The 20,756-nt window shown below is 41.4% G+C and overlaps 1 protein-coding gene across 1 annotated transcript in view; it reads left to right on the top strand.

The window, feature by feature from the left end:
- UBE2K (ubiquitin conjugating enzyme E2 K) overlaps positions 1-20,756 on the top strand; it is a 30,260-nt gene that overhangs the window by 814 nt on the left and 8,690 nt on the right. The window contains exon 2 of the mRNA XM_079989881.1: positions 20,156-20,249. Within this exon, the coding sequence (XP_079846007.1) occupies positions 20,156-20,249 (94 nt within the window). The remainder of the gene's footprint in view (positions 1-20,155; positions 20,250-20,756) is intronic.

Here is a 20,756-nt window from a genome sequence, read left to right as displayed (position 1 = left end):
CTTCCCTGGCTCAGATGCTGGCCCATGTAATAACAATATTATTATTATTATTATTATTTATTTATACACCGCCCATCTGCTTGTTTCCCCAGCCACTCTGGCAGCTCTCAACACAATATTAAAAACACAATAAAACATCAAACATTAAAAACTTCCCCTAAGCAGGGCTGCCTTCAGATGTCTTCTAAAAGTGGCAACCCTGCCACTGGTCTCCAGCTCAGTCCCACAGGTATCCTGCCACCCTTGTCTTCTGCTTTCTGGTAAAACTGACTAGGCCGGAGAAAAGTTAAAAGCCTTGTTATGGTTATCAGCGCAGGTATGGATGCGGCGGTTGAATTTCCCCCCAGCATTTTGTCAAACCCATCAGAGCTTTCCGCTGTCACTTTTTTTTTGGCTGGAAAGTAGAGGAGAAAGACAGGGGGATGAAATTTGGGACTGTGAAACTGGCAATGCTTCCCCTCGCACTTCCCCATTTGTGTGTGTGTGTGTGTGTGTAGCCATTCAGAAATCTGGAAAGTCTGTGGGGGGGGGGAATGGGGTGAGTCAAAGAGCAATAAATCGCGGGTGCATTGCATCGGTTCACAGGTGATGAAAGGTTGAAATGCAGTTGTAACCTGTATGACCATCAGTTGACTAACATAAGATTGCCTCAGTGTATGGAATACTTCGTTTATTCCTTTCACATGTACATAGTGGAGGAGAACATCCAAAGTGCTTTTAACTGGTTTGTACGGTGTCATACTGTTAATAGGAAGAATATGAATCTATTGGTGGTGTAAACTGGTATGTTATTTGTTATTAGCATAACTGAGTATAAAAAATACCTATGGGATGAGAAACGATATGGCAGAGATAAAAGGTGGAGGATGCATAGTAACATATTTGCTTTTGAAAACCAACCTCATAAGAAAAAGTGTGAACTGTAGTTGCAGACTTTGAGGACATAAAAATGTGTAGTGACCCTTTGCTGCATCCTTATAGTGTGATTATAACACACACACACACACACACACACACACAGAGTGAGCGAGTGTAGGCCACATCCTAACATCTAGTTGGTGTATTTCCACTCCTGGGATGGAATCGGCTGGTCTTAAGCAGTTGTAAGTGATTTTTAACCCTCCCCTGCTGGCAAAAGTTAAACCAAGGGAAGTCATACTGATGTAGAGGACACAAAGAGGGCATGCTAAGGGTGGGGAATGGGTTTGGGAAGAGGGGCAAGCAAAGTTAGCTCTGCATCCTAACTCTCTTCATTTATTGGTCTTGTCCACAGAGCTCCATGTAACTTGCACCAACAAAAAACCAAGTGTAACTAAACATTTCATAGGAATTCATGGGCAGAAAATTCAAGTTTACACTACCTGCCCAAACCTGGCCACACACACCCTGCCTAGAAACAAGATGAAGCTGAACTTACACAGGAGATATGCTGACATAACTTCCTGGTTAAGATAGGTTTGACATACTGTCTTGTACTACTCCACTGTTGCCATCTTGAAAATGTTAGTTAAGAGCAACTCCAACTGATTTCTTTGTATGATTGAGGACCATTTCACACATTATGAGAGGCAAACCTAGACTTGCCATGTATTTAAAAAAAAGATGCAGAATTAATCCCAGCATCATAATCAGTGTACTTATATATACATGTTTGCACATTTATTATATTTACACTTAAAATATTTTAGTTGTAAATCTTTTTAGGTATCTATCTACATATCATTATATATCTATAGATATATAATTGTTTTCATGTGTGAGGATAGCAGTGACAGCATACAGAAACAAAAATCTCAATCTATTTTAGTAGACTGTTTTAAGTAGATATTTACTTCACTCTAATGCCAAAAGTTGTGGACACACATGTTCCTAATTCTGGCTGCATCATGTCCACAGCCTTCCCTGCATGCTTCCTGTGTTAACAAAATAAATGCTCACACAACAGTTCAGATTCATGTATTTTCCCTTCAGATTGTCAACTCTAGATAGGAACCTTGTCCTCATTCCCAAGCAGTTGTGCATTGAGGAGCAAGTTTGATATTAGTGATCTGTTGATGTTATATAATAGGCAGTGCTATAAGTATATTGCCTGTCAGTGAGTTGTATCCAAAAGCTCTCTTATGCTGTACAGTACTACAAATAATAATGAATTGAAATCTTTCAGTGTTGGTATGATTGATGATAATTGAAGAAAACGAGGGTTTTTGTTTAAATCTGTGTCTTGCCCTTCAAGGAGCTCAGGGTGATGTACATGGGTGTATTGCAATATCTTCACAACAGCCCTGTGTAGTATGTTAAGCAGAACAATAAGCGCTAACCTGAGGCTGTCTCATTTGCTTTATGAGTGAATGGGAATATCTGACATTAGTCATATTGGGAGTTAGACCCATTGAAACCAATGGATTTGGGTAACTTAAGTTCATTGATTTCAGTGTGTCTGCTCCAAATATCACCTAGATTTTTTTCCTTGTCCAACTTCAGTTCTTTATTCATTACCCCACACTTCAGTCCAGACCATGTGCTAGTTTTATAGTTGTTATCATAACTAATTCTGCCCTTCCTCAACACCCAGTATTGTGAAGATGTTACCAAAATGGGTTCAGACTACCATACTGTCCCTATTCTTTTATTTGTGGTGATTAGATATTGTAGTCCTAAAAATTAGTAATCCGTAGTTATCATTCTGAAAAATGGTCAAATATTTCACACTAAGAAAACCAAGATGATGGCAACTTTGAGGATTTATAAGAAATTATCCCTTGTAGGTCTTGGTGTTGATTATTTCAAATAAACTGGGAATACACTAATGCTTAAAACTAGCCTAGAAAATCTGAAGGACCGCTTTTGCAGCTGTTTTGCACATGGAACTCCAATTAATTTTATTCTAAGCTTACCTGTGAGGCAATTGCAAAATGCATGCATATGCAACAGCATGTCTTCATATCTAGAATTGTATCCAGTTGGTGTCCAGGAACAGATCAAGGTGATCTTCAGCATTTTTCTCCCTCCATGCTGTTCTAAAGGGTCTCACAACCCTTTGGAAGCAGAAATGAAGCAAGGAAAGGAATTACTGAAGATTGCCTCAACCCCTGTTGTTCTGAATGAAAGAAGTTTCTGTCAGCATAGGACCACCATTTGTATACAACCCCTTAAGAACATTTTAGCTCCTTTCCACAGTAAGTTTCCACTTGCACAGGGCATACATGAACTGTAACATTTAAATTATATAAATGGTTTGGTGGGTATCCAAAGTGGCTGGAAAATCAGGAGTGCTGGTAAATGGACTGACTGGTTTACTAAATGTAATACAATTCATACTGATTTTGGCAAGAATGTGTAACATCTGTCCTTGTTTTATATAGAGAATGAAAAACTCAATTTTTATGATGAGTTTGGTTAGCTGGTTTTTTGTTTTTAAAAAAGCTTAAGGTATTTTTTTAAAATGTAAAACGTATCACATCTTTCCACTAATACTGGGGCCCCCTCCATGATGGCTTAAATTTATGCTTAAAAACATAATATATTGCAATTAAAAACAAAAAGACAAAACAGCCATTATAATAGAAACTTATTTATAGATTAAAAAAAAACAAATCTGAAAACCTTGTGCAAATAAAACATTTGTAATTTTTACCCAAAGAAAGCAGAACAGGCACCTAACAAACCTAAGTAGGGTGTCCCATAATTGGGTTCCATAGCTATCCAGCTTCTCTCTGGCAGAAGGAACACCTGATGCAGAGCCTTAAATGAAGATTTTAACACAAAAGGAGTTCATATGGGAGCAAGTATTTATTTGAAATTGTTATCCTGCTGTTCAGTAAAAAAAGAAAAAGGCTGCCATACTGACTTTTAAAGATCAATAAAAACAAGGCATTACCTCCATTCATGCTTAAAAGTCCAAAAGACATGAAGCAAAATGAAAATGAATTGGGAGGGAGGAGGAAATAAGCAAACTCAGGTACCCGTTCTTAGTTACAGGTTCTTGTAATGTCCAGATGGGATGGGAAAAGTTCATCCCTGAGCCAAATGTTGCTCTCCCAGCTGCCCTGATGGAAGTGTTCCCCAACCCCATCTTCCCTCTCTTGCTATAGTCTGATGTAATAGTTGCTGCCAGGTGACAGGAGGAAAAAATGTGACTCAGCAGAGCAGAAGGGGATCCTGCCCCTCTTCTCCTCTGCCAAGTGACAGTTGGTGAACAGACAATATTATTTTGTTCTGTTTTCCTGTTGGGAGCATAGCCTTGAGTTTCAGAGCAGGTACAGAGTTTCTTGCAGAAGAGAGTTTGCAAAAAGAGAGCATCCTTGGACTCCTGATCAAAGCTTCCATCTGGGACTGCTGAAAATGGTTTGGGATCAGGGTGGTTGGGGTCTGAAGGTCAAAAGAAGAAGTTTGAATTGTAACTGGAAACAAACTGTCAGTATGGATATTTAAGCATTCTGTAGATTCTAGTTAATAACGGTGACTACATTTCTGAACTAGTTGAAACTTCTGAATGCTCATCATAATCAGCCCCATGTAAAATTCCCTCCAGTAGTCTAAACTGGCCATTACTAAAGCATGGATAACTGACAAGATTTGCATTTTTAAAGGACTGGTTGCAGCTGTTGCACAACCAGCAGTGAAAGCTGCTTCTGACCACCAATTTTACTGCAAGGCCAGGCCTAATAGTGACCCAAGTGAATTTCATGGGGGAGGGAGGTGAGAGGAAATTGTTGTTGTTTAGTTGTTTAGTTGTGTCCGACTCTTCGTGACCCCATGGACCAGAGCACGCCAGGCACTCCTGTCTTCCACTGCCTCCCGCAGTTTGGTCAAACTCATGCTGGTAGCTTCGACAACATTGTCCAACCATCTCGTCGTCCTCTGTCGTCCCCTTCTCCTTGTGCCCTCCATCTTTCCCAACATCAGGGTCTTTTCCAGGGAGTCTTCTCTTCTCATGAGGTGGCCAAAGTATTGGAACCTCAGCATATCCAAAACTGGCTGAATATCCAACTCCCTGACCAGCTTTACTCTCTATTAACAAAACTTTTTTATTTTGTCTAGATAATAGATATCTAATTCTTTGGTACAAAGTTTGATGAAAGAAACAGCTAGGTGTCATTGTTTTTATATTGATGGTGCTATACCATATCTCGAGACGCAGCAGTTTCATGTAGATGGGGAATAGTGTGGGACAAGGATGGGAATCTGTGGCATTCCATAGCAAAAACGTCGTTAGGTGGGGTAGAAATACCCAATGTTAGAAAGCTAGGAGCTAAAGGTAAAGGGACCCCTGACCATTAGGTCCAGTCGTGACCGACTCGGGGGTTGCAGCGCTCATCTCGCTTTATTGGCCGAGGGAGCCGGCGTACAGCTTCCAGGTCATGTGGCCAGCATGACTAAGCCGCTTTTGGCGAACCAGAGCAGCGCATGGAAACACCGTTTACCTTCCCACTGGAATGGTACCTATTTATCTACTTGCACTTTGATGTGCTTTCGAACTGCTAGGTTAGCAGGAGCTGGGACCGAGCAACGGGAGCTCACCCCGTCATGGGGATTTGAACCGCCGACCTTCTGATCGGCAAGTCCTAGGCTCTGTGGTTTAACCCACAGCGCCACCCAACCCACTACATAACACCTTAAACCTAGGTTATGGGTGTTGCAACAGAATGTACAGTCATGCTTTTTTATAGCAAGAATACAAACCTGGAAATTAATGAACTGCAGCTAAAATATTATGTTCATTTTTCACATAGTCTAGTCCTTCCCCTGCCCCGCCCCCCTAATAGTCTTAAGAGGGTCTCTTCTCCCATCTTCAGAGAGTAGGTGGAAGTGGGGAGGCAGAAAAGGGGCCTCCTTTCCTTCCACTTTACAGTTTTAATCTGAAATCTTAGGCACAGTGCAGTACTGCTCCCAGAGCTCAGAAACCGCTTGCACTAATGAAATTCTGTTGCAAAATGCACCTAGAACAATGGGAGTTTCGAACACTGGAAATATCTCATACCTACTTCTTGAATCAGTGCGCCAGAGCACCTAAATAATTTTAGCACAAAGTGGAATTAGTTGAATGTCAGATTACCTGTGCCATTTCCATGGAATGTATACATACTGTTGTTCTAGTATATAGCATGTTCTAGTATATAGCTAGGGTTCATTGTTACCCCACATCAATTGAGAGCAGGGGTGGTAACCTCATGTCAAGGGCTGCATTCCCTTTTAGTCTGTTGGCAGCATGCTAATAGTAGATGGGACAAGAATTAAAAGTGGGAGGGCCACCCCTTTTGTCTCTTTACACCACCCCTTTTGAACACCCTCTTTCTGCTATCCCATTTCCCCTCCTGTCGTTGTTACTCTTATGTAATTAGGCCAAGTACTGGATGGAATTGGACTAAGGGCAGCAGGTTGCCCATCCATTCTAAAATATGCTCAAGTTTCAGATTGCAGGTAAATATAATAACGATGAGCTTTTAGAAAAGCTTGCCTGATGTCATTGATCTTTTAAATGAGTTGATTACCTTTTTGCAAAACCAGTGTTCCCTACAACATACTTTGAAAGCCACTTTTTAAAAAAGTAGAGTGCTCTTATCACAGTAGCTAAAATCATACATTTTGTTCATTGCAACCCATGTTTATGTGTCACTAAGGGCTCACAATACTCCAACAACAAGGGTTGATAGTAGAGCTACTTATTTTATTTTTCATAAGATATGAAGGAAACACCCATATTTATAGAAAATAAATTGCAGATGGTACAGAGCCACTGATTCAGTTTTTTTAAAATAAAAAAATGACAATATAAGCCTATGCTTGTCTACAGAGTTAAAGAAGAATATACGGATATAAAAGGATGGAACTGTACAGTAGAGGAAAACAGGGTAATGTTTTGGAAACTGAACTTAGGGGTCTAAAACTGAAACATCTTTACTTACCTTAAAATACAGTTACAACTGTTATTTTATAGTACAGAGCTACAGGGGTGTGATATATTGCCATGTCAAATATTATGAAACATGCTGTTTTAAAAATATATCCTGTGTGTCAATTGGTTTATACTAGTTTTAATTAAACATTTGTACTACTGTACTTGCTCAAAAGCTTCAGTTGTAACCACAATCCAGCAACATGTATGCAACACATCCAGGTGTGAACCTGGGCTTATTGGGTGTTCTCACTCTCTTTTTTCTTAAGAGACTCCATGTATTGATTCTCTATGGGGTTTGTGTGTGTGTTACACAAAACAGTTTGGAGATTTGGAATATGACTTTCCTAACTGGTGTACCTACTGTTAGTTGCATGTGTATAGCACTTGTTGAATCAGGTACTAGTTGAATCGAAGGCTTTTTCTGCAGTGGCTCCTCTTTTTTGGAATGTTCTCCCCAGGGAGGCTTGCCTGACACCTTCATTACATATCTTTGGTGCCAGGCAAAAACATTTCTCTTTAACCAGGTTTGGCTGATTAACATTCTATGGCTTTTTTAATTGTAGGAGGAGGGGTTATTGGTTTGTTTTCGCTTTATTATGTATTTTATATTCTAATTTTGTATTTGTCTGTTGTGAACTGCCCTGGGATCTTCAGTTGAAGGGTGACATACAAACTTAATTAATAAATATTAATAATAATACTAATAGTGTAGTTGAGAAGATTCTGTTTAATTTATTAGTGGTGTGAATAGACATAAAATAAAAGTGCTTTACAGGTTTTTATAATAGACTTCACATTGGACCAATAAAGGCTATTCAAAATATTACTGGGAGTAGAGAAATGATATAGTATAGTGGCAGATAGAGTGCTCAAAACAGGTCACACCTGCTTATTTCTGATTCCAATACCCAAATTAGTGTTCGTGTTTAGACATTGCATGAATTAGGATGGTGCAAATAAGCATGATGTCCAAAAGTAACAGATAAGTTTCATTGCAACAGCTCCTAGTACTCTAGAGGCAGTTCATAGTCTTCCTACACCTAGATTTTTGTGGGCTTAAAGGAACTAAGGTGTTTTGAAAACAGGATAAAGATTCTACTTGGTACTTCTTGGAAATTCCTCTAGGACAGTGGTTTTCAACTAGTGTGCCGTGGCACTCTGGGGTGCCTTGAATGATGGTCAGGGATGCTGCAGGCAACCCTGGCCTCTGTCCCTCTTTCCTTCCCTCGCTCCCTCTGATGCCCTTTTGTGTCTCTGCCCCATAAAGGCTTGCACAGCTATTTGTTGCAGCAGCTCTGGCTACAAGCTTCCCAGGTGAGTGGGGCCTCTGGGGCTGGCCAGGGGGTGCTTCCCAGGCCCCTGTGGGGTTGTGTGAGGAGGGACCTCTCTTTGGGGCAGGGAGAGCAGCTCAGAGACCAGGGGTGGCAGCCCAGAAGATTCCCAAGGAGAGGGGAGAGGAGGCTGAGGGAACACTCCACAAGGGATGGTGTTCGAAAAGGGGTGAGGGGTTGCCAGCTCTGCAGGCAAGGGGTGACATAACTGGGCTCCTGAGCCCCAGAGGGGTGCCGCAGAAAGAATGCAGTTGGTCAAGGGAACTGTGGATTCAAAAACGGTAAAACCTCTGCTCTAGGAATTAAACTAGTACTTTTACTTTCAGCAACTTTGTTAGGCTGGTCGGTACAGTTTCTGTTTGTAAAATGGCTAGGAAGCATCTAACATTGGTGAGACGAGGGATAGCAGGAATTTGTGGTGTGCCTGGATAGCTTTGCTATGGTCCATAGTGATGGTGCTTAAGCTCCTGCTTCTTCTTAATCACTTTGCTGTTGCTTAAAGGTAAAGGGACCCCTGACCATTAGGTCCAGTCGTGGCTGACTCTGGGGTTGCGGCGCTCATCTTGCTTTATTGGCCGAGGGAGCCGGCATACAGCTTCCAGGTCATATGGCCAGCATGACTAAGCCGCTTCTGGCGAACCAGAGCAGCGCACGGAAACGCCGTTTACCTTCCCGCCGGAGCGGTACCTATTTATCTACTTGCACTTTGACGTGCTTTCGAACTGCTAGGTTGGCAGGAGCAGGGACCGAGCAACGGGAGCTCACCCCGTCGCAGGGATTTGAACCGCCGACCTGCTGATCGGCAAGTCCTTGGCTCTGTGGTTTAACCCACAGCACCACCTGCTGTTGCTTAGCCTATGGCTATTTGTTGTAGCACTCTCTGGTCCTGTTCAAATGTAACAGGATCCCATGGCTTGGTGTTGTGGCCAGGGATGATGGAAGCTGCAGTGCAGTAACCTTTGCAGGACCACAAGCTCCCCACACCTGATCTAGATGCATTCTAATCTGGTTTGAGACCATGTTTTGGGACCAAGGAGGACTTGATTGCCTTGAAGGATCACCTTTTTCAAGAGAAGCACGGGGGGGCACAGGGGGGGTGACCCTATTACTTCTGCTGGATCACTCTTTGCATTTTAAGACTGTCGCCCAAGGTATCCTGGTTGAACTCCACGGATTCAGTATAGGAGGCACTGTACCTCAGCGGTGCTACCTACAGAGCTGGTTTCATAGAGTCGCATTGGGTGACCGTTTCTCAACCTCATAGCATTTGTGTTTTGGAGTTGTCTGTAGAAGGGAAGTGGAGACAGTATTTGAAAGTCCCTGATGAAGGACCTGAGAGGTCTGACTCATGCTCAGTTTTTTATCTCCCCCCCCCCTTGCCTAGTAACTGAAACCATTAAAGGAGACTCTTCTGATAGCGCTATACTTTTTGAAATCATGTTGTGGTCAATGGGAGTATATAGCCCATACAATCTGCTTTATGTTTTTGGCATAAGTTAAGATCGTGTTCATCCAGTTGTTCCTGATAGTACACTTGTTTGGTCACTGGATGTTAGGTACTATTATTGTGTTGGTCTATGCTTTTATTCATTGTATGATTATTTTTATGTTTTGAAGATCACTTTAATATTAAGTAATCGATGGTATATAAGCATTTTAAATACATACAACAATAATTATTTACTTTATTTTTCTATCCTGCTTTCCTTTATATAAAGCAGTACCATGTTTTTGTCAGTCTGCCCCATAAGCTGCATGCTACATGAATCTTAAAACATAAATTGCTTCAGAATGCCTCATGAGAAGCAACTCATAAATTAAAATACTAATAACAAAAATACTAGTAATACACATATGTTTTCAGAAGGTCTTTCAGAACTAGATAACTTTATTCAGTCATTGGGGTGGTGGTGGTGGTACTGGGCAGCCCGGAAATAGCTGCTTACACTTTGAAGGATAATGCATATGAATGTTTTCTCTGTTGCAGGTCAAGAAGGTATGGATCTCCTTGTAAAATCAGGATGTTTTGCATTACACTTTTAAATAAGGGCACTCTGTATTAGGGTTAGAGTTGCATTTAGAAAGTGAACTGAGATGATAAGGCAGGGGTCTGCAACCTTTAAGACAAAAAGAGCCACTTGGACCCGTTTCCGAAGGGGAAAAAAAACTGGGAGCCGCAAAACAAGCCAAATGTAAATAATCACACATTCTTCCCCTTCCCCATTCTCTCTCTTTTCCCTGAGTCTATTTCAGATAGCAAAGAGGGGTATGGTACCTCTCATATCCATTTTTTGCAAAGCACCATGTGCATAGAGGGCATTATACAAATTAATACATAGAAAAGTGTCTGTCCCTCCCTGAGTTCAACTCCCTCTCTTTTTACTAACAGCACATATCCATTCCTTCTGCTGGTGCAACTTTCTCATCATTTCTACATAGCAGCATTTATAAACCAGTGCCAGAGAAACTGGGTGAAAGGAAGGTGAGAGGGAAGAGATATGAATATTTATGTGTGTATATGTATACATACATACACCTACACAATTACAGGTTTGAAGCCAACTTAAAATAAAAAGAGCTGGTAAGCAAAGGAATCTGTGGTGCTTTCCATGGGATCCGGGGACATGTCAGCTAATACTCTTCCCTTTCTTCTTCATTTGCTTGTCTCTGCGGCAAATCTCAAGGGGGAAGGGAGAAGGGCAGCAATTGCATAGGCACGAGAGAACGGGGAAATCCCGCATGCGGGATTTTGGTGCCTAACAGCCCCCCCCCCCGCAATTGCTCTCGTGCTCCCCCGCCCCTCTCTGAGGCCAAGATGATGCATCACGGCACCAGCTGGCTACCTCTGGACCCCCTCCTTGTCACTGACGTAATTCACCCCTTCCTCCCTGACAGGGAGGGCGGGCCCATTTTGTGGTTCACCTCAGGTGCTCTCCCTCAACTCGGCGGCCACTCAGAAGCAAGGCACAGAAAAGGATCCCGAAGCACCACCGCCACCCCCCCCACACAAAAAAACCAACAACAACCCCGCCCCGTCATTTCCCTCGAGCGCGCGCTCTCTCTCCCTCGCCTCAGGTGCCGCGCGCGGGGCTGAGGAGATTGTGGCCTGGGAGAGCGTTCCCCCTCGTCGCCGCCGCCCGTCCTACTCCGGGGGAAGCTATGAGCCATGAAGCCGCCTGGCAGAACTTCCCTCCGGCGGCAGAAGCAGCAGCAGCAGCAGCAGCAGCCCTTCTCCGGCCGCCGCCGCTGCCTCCTCCATCCCAGCAGCAGCCGCCTTGCTTTGCCTGGCTCGGCTGCCCAGCTCCATCCCCCTCCTCTTTCTGGCGCTTCTGCTTTTCTGCTCAGGGTCCCCGAGGATCTGTGGAGCCGCGGCAAAGGTGTAAAAGAGCTGCATGCGGCTCCGGAGCCACGGGTTGCCGACCCCTGTGATAAGGAGAAAGGGATTTCAAGACATTGTGACTGCATACAAACAAACAGAATTTCAGTTTGGGTTGTTGCTGGTTTTTTGCAACTTTATTGTGGGTAAATAAGTTATTCCTGTTTGCAGCAGAAACTGGCCCTGAAGAGTCCTGATTGGTTTACCCCTTCAGTGTCACAGGGCCAGGCCCCTCTCAAACTTCCCGGAACAGTTTTTGTTTGCTTGTAAAGCACATTATTTGTGCCCTTTTTTGTATCAGTAGCATGGCAAAGTTGCAAGTAGTGAATGTTCACATTGCCCTTAATTTTAAAATTTTATTTAAAGGCAGACACCTGGCCTGTAATGGGTGGAAGGGCAAAACAAACGACAGACTTGGTGTTCAATTTGCTGGCCAGTATATCTGTCAAAAGGTTGTGAAGGCAGGGAAAAAGCTGGCCTCAAGCTGTGGAAAGAAAACGAACAAAAGGGCTTAGATTTTAAGTGCTTAGCTTTTTTACAGGAATAAATGCATTAATAGTTGTGTTTCTTCACTACCTGCAAGCTTTATATTTGCTTACTTCACAATTATACTTTCTGTTAGGTAATTAGGGATAGTGAGCCAGTTAGGTTATTCACAAATTTATGGAAGATTGGGAAATGCCTTAGGATGTGAAAAACAGTGCATTTTTGGTTTCACCTTTTCCTTAAACATTGAATGGCCAAAAGGAATGCAATTCTTTTTCTTCTCCTTTTATGTACTTTATGAATCTGCTAAAGCCCATTGTCAGCTAGACTTTTCAGTTGGAAAGCCAATTGGCCTGGCCAATGAGACTTGTGTGCCAGCAGTATTTTATAGTAATGTTGAGAGCAATACAGTTCTTGTGCTAATGTGTAAAAAGTCTGGAGGGTATAGGCTAGCTATATATAAATATCTCATTGGAGGTAGAAGACAAGGTAGCATAAATAAATAACATAGAAAATGACTTTTTAAAATGTAGTCACTGGAGGTGAGTGTTGACTTAAATAATGTTCTTTATAATTGCTTAACTGGTGAAGGAAAGGAGCCTATTGCAAACCAAGGCCACAGTCTCAGTGTGCTCCTGGACTTAATGCAATCTCCTTGCTTGTTCCAAGGATATAGTGGACAGCTTAGGATGTTATATACAGCTTGCGGGAGAAGAGTTTCTTAGCATAAGCATCTCTTCCCCTCCTCCCCAAACATGCAGCATAATGGGTGAGATTTAGTGTAGTCTGAGCAGGCATCTGCTTCTCCTCCCCTGAAATCCTTCTCTGTGCCCCCCAAATCTGCTCAGGACAATTGGGGGACCCTAAAACAGAATTTGGGAGGACAGATTGTGGAGTGGGAGGAGAGAAACTGGAAATCCTATTGTGCACGTGGGCAGACATTATTGGGTGTCTCGCTATTCTAAGTCTTTTGGAATGCTGCTTCTCTGAACAATTATGTTCTGACACCTTCAGTGTATATGTGGATTCAAAATTGCAGTCCATAACTATTGCAATAACTATTGCAGCTTAGCTGGAACAGCAAAAGATTCTTGCATTGCAGGGGGCTGAATTATAGGTGGTCCTTGTTGTCCCATCCAACACCACAATTCTGTGATTCTGTAGCTCCATATACCTGCTTAACTATGGTTAGTAGATACACAGTACTTCAACATTCTGTATATTGGTTTAAAATTGGAAGTATTTAGCATACAAAAGACTTGAAGGAAAATTTGTGGCACCATGTGGACATCTGAGCTAGTAAATTTTGTGATTTAATTATTAGTTGACGATGTCAGGAGGGTCTGCCATAGTCTTGTCTACAAAAAATATATTTACTTCTCTGAAAGATAGCACCGTAAGTCTTTGGAGACCGTAACCTTTTAGAGCAAGTTTGTAACCTGTCTTTGTGAGGTAATGAGAGTCACTAACTTTGTCTCCAACAAGTGCATAATAGAAAACGTAAAATGTTTGCTCTGTTGCAAATGTTCATTTGTAGTGCTTTCTGCAATGAAGAACACTTGCAAACAGTACTGGACATTTTCAGTCAACCCTAAACTTAACTATTAAATGAATGTCTTTCCCTTCGATGCTAATATCATTAATGTTACTAGTAGCTTAATTCATGCTGGTAAAGATGAAATGTATCTTAATAGTGAAGCAGCAAAGTCTATTATTAATCATGGATATTGCGAATTTGCTTCACATTGAGGTATCCATTTATACACAGGTCTAAAAATAGCTTGACTATAGCACATTTTCAGTGGCATATATTTTTCTTCCACCTTTCCTTATTTTTGAAGTTGCATTATTAGAGGGAGGTTTTGTGGCTCCTGCCAACGGAGGTGGAGGTGGGGGTAGTTTCTGCCCATGATAAGGAATACTAGATCTGTAATTTCCTTACGTGTTTTAGGTTAAATGCCTAGAAGTGAAATTGTTGGGAGGGAAAAGGATTGTTAAAAATGCATCTTGCATTGTTAAAAATGCATCTTGCAGTCATGTTTAAGAATGATTCAGTTTACGAACTCTGCAAAACTGGAAATAGTGTCCCGGTTTGCGAACTTTACCTCGGTCTAAGAATGGAATCTGAACGGCGGAAGGGCACTGGCGGTGGGAGGCCTCATTAGGGAAAGCACGCCTCGGTTTAAGAATGGTTTCGGTTTAACAACAGACTTCCGGAACAGATTAAGTTCTTAAACCAAGGTACCACTGTATAAGCATTTTTTGGGATGGGTGTGTGTCCAAAAGCATTTCATTGGATTATTTGCTAATTTTCTGAGTGCAACCAGAAATAATTCTATTTAGATGCTCTGCATATAGTACATAGAGTCTACCGTATTTTTCGCTCTATGAGACGCACCAGACCACAAGACGCACCTAGTGTTTAGAGGAGGAAAACAAGGGGAAAAATATTCTGAATCTCAGAAGCCAGAACAGCAAGAGGGATCGCTGCGCAGTGAAAGCAACAATCCCTCTTGCTGTTCTGGCTTCTGGGATAGCTGCGCAGCCTGCATTCGCTCCATAAGACGCACACACATTTCCCCTTACTTTTTAGGAAGGAAAAAATGACTCTGATAGAGCAAAAAATACGGTAAATATGAGCACAGCTAAAATCCCATTTCCGGTCATGGCTGTAATGCATGTTAGAAATGTGAACAAAACTTTGTGTTATATCTATATATACAACAAACTAATATTAATGGTGTCCCAAGCTAAGAGAGAACTGTTGTATTATTTATTGTAGCTGCTACAGTTTGAGTACCATTTTCTAGTAAGTATGATCAGGTAATAAGACTTCATTGAAGGATATGCATATTTAAAACTCTGCCCTGTTTAAGCATAGGAGCCCTTTGAGAATTTCATCTCTAGACTTCAAAGTATCTCCTTGGGAGTTGAATACACTGCTATAACCTTGATGGGTCTTTCAGAGAAATAGTACATTCCTCCAGTTCTCCAAGGACAGTATTTTCCATAGGTGAAATATATATTTAAGAAATGCTTACCTGTTACCTTTTGGAATCAAAAAAATCTTTGTAGTTTATTGTATAATTATAATACAGTCTACTAAAAGGGAGAGAGTCTTCAACCATTAACTTTTTGTCTTGCAAATAGTTTGCACCGTCATTGTTTTACAAGGTATGCATGAACTAGTATAGTTGCTTTAAAGAAGTAAGACTTGATTAACATGTTTTGAAAAACCAGTTTCCTTAGCTAAGCAGAAACTTTGCTAAGGTGAGTGGGCAGGAGTGATGTTAGAGGGCAAGGTAAGCAAAAGCAGCAGAATGTCTCCAGGCAGCAGGTGTGTGAATTCTGTAATGACTGGGTGGTCCCCATTAAATGTCATTATGGAAGCGTGGCAAGTTAAATTTTTGAGTCCCCAATAAATAAAGCTGGTTCATCAAGTCTAGTTATGTCAAGGAAAAACATACCTATATGTCTTGGCTTCATATACTTTTGTAAAGGAATTGCAAACTGTATTTACTATCTCAAAGCCACTTTCGTGTGTCTCTGTTTATAGGGAGGGTTTATCACGGTTGGTTTTGCTTTAAACTTGATATAAATTTAGAGCTGATTTTTGGAATGGAGACAACTTCATCCTAGCAGTGGATTTTTGCTAATTTGCAGCCTAATTATATGCTTTACTCAGTCCTAGTCAATGATGTGCAGTGTTAAGTTTCCCCCCCAGGTCTTAAGTTCATTAGTAACAAAGAACGGATGCCAATTGAAAATACAGTATTAGGCAAGCTTGGTAGTTTCAATGTTTTTAGCTTTGCGTACTAAATTCAAGTAAAATAAACATGCTAAATTAGATCTCACTTTAGGGCATCAAAAAAAGTTTCACTGCAGATTACCCTAATTCCCCAGTTAATTTTTTTCTCACAAAACATACATCACTGGGGCAAGTTCTTGTATTACCATGGCAGCATAAGACCCACTGCTCCTTCCTGCGCCATCAGAGAATTTGAGAAGTCCAAGACAATATGAAAGGAGTCCATTCCAGCGTTGAACCCTGGATTGATGGTGTCATATAGATGAATGATGGCACAGGCTTCTCCTGCATGGTTTGGAGTGTCTCATGTTCTCTTGGCAGTATAGGAAGTGGGGGGGGGGGAAGGGTAAAGAACACCTGGACTGTTAAGTCCAGTCAGAGGTGACTATGGGGTTGTGGCACTCATCTCAATTTCAGGCCAAGGGAGCTGGCGTTTGTCCACAGACAGCTTTCCAGGTCATGTGGCCAGCATGACTAAACTGCTTCTGGCTCAGCGGAACACCGTGACAGAAGCCAGAGCGCACAAAAATGCTGTTTACCTTCCCACCACAGCAGTACCTATTTATCTACTCGCACTGGTGTGCTTTCGAACTGCTAGGTTGGCAGGAGCTGGGACAGAGCAACGGGAGCTCATTCCGTCACGGGAATTCGAACCGCCGACCTTCTGATCTGCAAGTCCAAGATCACAGCGCCATAGCACGCACCAAAACCACCATGGCAACTTAAAAAGTTCCATTCAAGAAAACTCACTGGGGTCAAGAAGTGTTGCTCCCAAGTAAGATTTGATAGTAAAGTGAGAAAGAGGATGGCTTTCTTGCCATAGGCCATTGGTTTAGCTGCTATCGCTGCAAGGTGATCAAGGGGGGGGGGGAGGGAGATCCTAAAAATCTGCACCAGGAGGTGGCAGTGAAGACACAAAGCATAAGCAAGAAGGCGGTCATCATCTAGCACCTACCACTGGTGTCAGCAACCCATCTTGGAAATTGCTAGTCCAGATGTGTTGAACCTGTGGCCCTCCAGATGTTGCTGGACCCACAACTCCCATCAGCCCCATCTAGCTTGGCCAGTGGTCAGGGATGATGGGAGTTTTTGTTTGGCAACCGTGTGCTTGCGTAATCCTGACCAGGATTTCCCGTCTCCTACTCTTACCTCCCAACTGTTACTGGTAAGGACATCTATCTTCTCAAAACTGCCTCGCCAGATGTACTGTGAAGAATTGGGCATTTAACTACTTTAAAAAGACTGTTGGTTGGCTGAAAGAATTGATTGGAGCCTTAATATTATGCGAGCAAAGATATTAATCATCAGCATGTTTGATACTTAATGCTAATTACTAAAAAAGATAGCTGTCGTTAGGCATCCTAAAGAAGCAATGGATTTTATTTATTATGCCTTCCTTCAAGGCACTCCCGTTTTATTCTCAACAGCCCTGTGAGTTATCTTTAAGATGAGTGCGTGTGGCCAGCCCAAGGTTGCTTAACAAACTTAATGGCTGAGTGACCATTTAAATCTTAGTCCAGTCCCATAAGGCAAAGCAACCTCTTCAACTGATGACTTGCTGTGTTCCTTTTTGGAACTCTGTTCCTATTTGGAGATGTCTGCAGGTGTTGGCGAAAAAAGCCTTGTGACTTCTCTGGGGCTATAGAGGCAAGCTGTCCGCATTCCTGCTCTTACTAACAGGTGACTCCATAATGAAATGACTTGAGCAATCATCTCTGTGGAAAGTGGGCCCATTCTGCTCATGCTGCAGAACACTGAGTTCTTATAAGAAGTGTCCCATCCACGCATGTAACAGTATATGAACAGCTTAGTTTTCATTATGTGCCCTGGACCTTTCCCTGGGCCAGTCTGTGTAATGACTCATCTCTTAGGCCAGTTTAGATGCCCATGCATTTGGTGCATGTTGTCACAGTCCACACACTCTACTGTAACTTAAGCCTTAGTGTCTATAACTGAAATGATACACGTTCTTCCCCTGTTTACCTCTGCCTGGTGGTGCAGCTAGTCTAGTCTTGAGGCCAAAATCCAGGCTGTCATAGCCGGTGGTGGGGAGCAGGTGACCATCCAGACCAGGGTTTGAAATTAGCAGGGCGCCAGGCGCATTTTGCACCTAAAGATTCTCCGTTTGCGAGCAGCTCAAGAAGTCTGGGTGCCATTTTGTGTGTGACACTTAAGGATTACTGAAATTATGTGCTTTGAAGCCTGGAAGTATGTGTTAAGGATAGACAATATGTTAAGGAATTTAACAATAAAGAGTAGAGTGTTTTCAAAACTGAAGTACGGTACCAACATTTTTATTGTAAATGCCAAATTAAGCATGTCTTAACAATTTTTGCTAAAAATGTGATACAGTGGTCACTTATGTGAATTGCATATTAGTTCATGCTTATCAAAATAATAAATAAAAAGTGTTGCTGGCACACATACCCCAACCCAGGTCCCAGAAACCATTTGGCTCCTAGCTTTTCTATCCCAGTTTAGGAAGATTTTTTAATCTGGGGTGGTTTGGCATGTCCATGTTTACAGATTCTCATACATCTTATCACATATATTAAACTTTTCTACAGCAAAATGGTATTTGTTCGTAGTATGTCTAGCATCAGTGCAGCAGAATCAAACTCTCTGATTCCTATTAGAATGTGAAACTGCATTTGCTCAGAATATTTCTTTTCTTTTTATCAGGGTCGGCAAACTGTTTTGGGTTTGTTTGTTTTTCTGTAATGTATCAGGAATGTAGAAGCAATTAATAAGGCATAGAGTAACATGGGGAGAGATTTTGTGTTCTTCAGAGCGGAATTCATACAAAAGTAATACTGTTAAGGCTGGGGTCAAAATTGCTTGGTTGCACCACCTGCCTCTACTTCCTCTGTGGTCTCCCTGTGTCAAATTATAGATAGTATGCTAAGTCATCTGGGTAGGGACTTTTGTATCTGTAAATCACTATGCACATTGATGGAAATATATATATATTTAGAGAGAGAGAGAGTAAGCTGCCATTTCCTACACAATAGTCTTGGAACATCTGATAATATTTGGCTGTGGCTCAATAATACATGGCTTAGTTGGTGATATTTGACATATCAAATTGATCAGCAATACATATTTTACCATCCTGCTTGCAAATTTTCTTCCTAAACCCCCTTAAGTCTACAGAAGAGTACACTGATCCCCAAAGGTATTGTGGCAGTGTGTAGTTGTTAAATCCTGAGAACACTTGGCATCCTTTTTTAAAAGTAACTTGCTTATACTCATGGTTGCTGTACTTATTTAAGACACATGGATGTTTCAAACACAAATCTTACTTTAATCTCATCAGATTATTGGCATGCTGTTTGCCATAGGTTCTTTCTTTCCTGCTTCCTTTCTGTTCCCTGCCTTCCCGTCCACCTTTGCTGGTAGTGCTATATAAAATAGTAGAGAGATGGATGCTCTTAAGAGTGTGGGAGGATGTGACTGAACAGGAACTGTCTGCTTTTGCCAAGTGTATTCAAAGCCAGTGGTAGTTCAATAGTTATCATTGCCACATTTATATTTCTTGGTTAACTCTGTAATTAAATGACATCATCATCATTCTAGACCTGTTTTTCTCAACCTTGGATCCCCATATACTGTTGGACTACAATTCCTATCCTCCCTAGCCAGCAGGACCAGTGGTCAAGGATGATGGGAGTTGCAGTTCAATAACATATGGGGACCCATATGTTAAGAAAGGCTGGTCTAGACTCTAGAACTTTGCCTTAGAATTAGGCCTTTAATCTGCTTTGGAACGTATTTACATTGTTTGAAAACTAATGATCATGGAGAATAAAAATGTTCCACCCATTGTTAATTGGATTGTTTGTAATGTCTTTTTTGTGGTTTAATAAATATGCAGTACGCATATAATCGAAGTACTCACTTGGCAATTTAAATATCAAAATTTCTGAGCCCAGTTAGATTACTTAAATCCCATTGACTTGAGTGAGATTTAAGCAGTTTAACTATGAGCAGATTTGGAGCCCTAGTCTAATTAAAAAATGTTGCTGGACCTGCTCCATGCTCTTAATGTGTCTAATCCCAAACATACTTCAACCACTACATAAATATGACCTTGGAATTGTTAAATACTGGGGTTATGTGGCTTCCAGTGTGACTCTATGCACTGACTATTACAGCAAAACTGCTATCAGGTTTTTTTATCTCTATAAATTTAAGAAAAAAAGAGAATACAGTACATATTAGCATCTGATTGTAATTTTTCTGTTTTTATTTTTAAGACAAGCAAAAATCAAATTAAAGTAGATCTTGTAGATGAAAATTTTACAGAACTAAGAGGAGAAATAGCAGGACCTCCGGACACACCATATGAAGGCAAGTAATATTTTTTGTATAAGCCATAGTACATTTACACATCTTATCACTTGAAGCTAAAGTTTATAAGAAATCGTATTGTGGCCCATTTTGAAGCCTGTTATTGAACTATTATTTTTTTTAGTGCAGTCACATAAGATAAAGATTGCTTCTTTGTTTGTCGCATATATCTGTTCAAGCTAGTTTGTGCACATAGTATTTTAGAAAACTTTGGGCTGCCCTTTTGCAGGAGTTGGTAATGACTTGTGTGTTTGATCTGATAGAAATGCATGAATATTTTTAGCTGAACATAATTTATTGTACAGACACCTTGGAAGTAGTAGTGCAATTGGGGGGGGGAGGCTAAGAGTTCCATATTAATGATATAGTGCCCTGCTTTCATAAACATTTGACACTGAATAATGCCCAGTAAGAGGAAGTAGAGTGTGCAAGCATTTTTAAGGACCAGGTTTTCAGACCTTAAAGTTATAATTCAGCTGCTTGACAGGTCTTTCAGCTCACTTCCTC

Source organism: Podarcis cretensis (genome assembly GCF_951804945.1).
Source record: "Podarcis cretensis genome assembly, chromosome: 9".
Classification (NCBI taxonomy): domain Eukaryota; kingdom Metazoa; phylum Chordata; class Lepidosauria; order Squamata; family Lacertidae; genus Podarcis; species Podarcis cretensis.
Note: the sequence above shows the minus strand (reverse complement) of the source record. Positions and strands in the feature narration are given on the sequence as shown.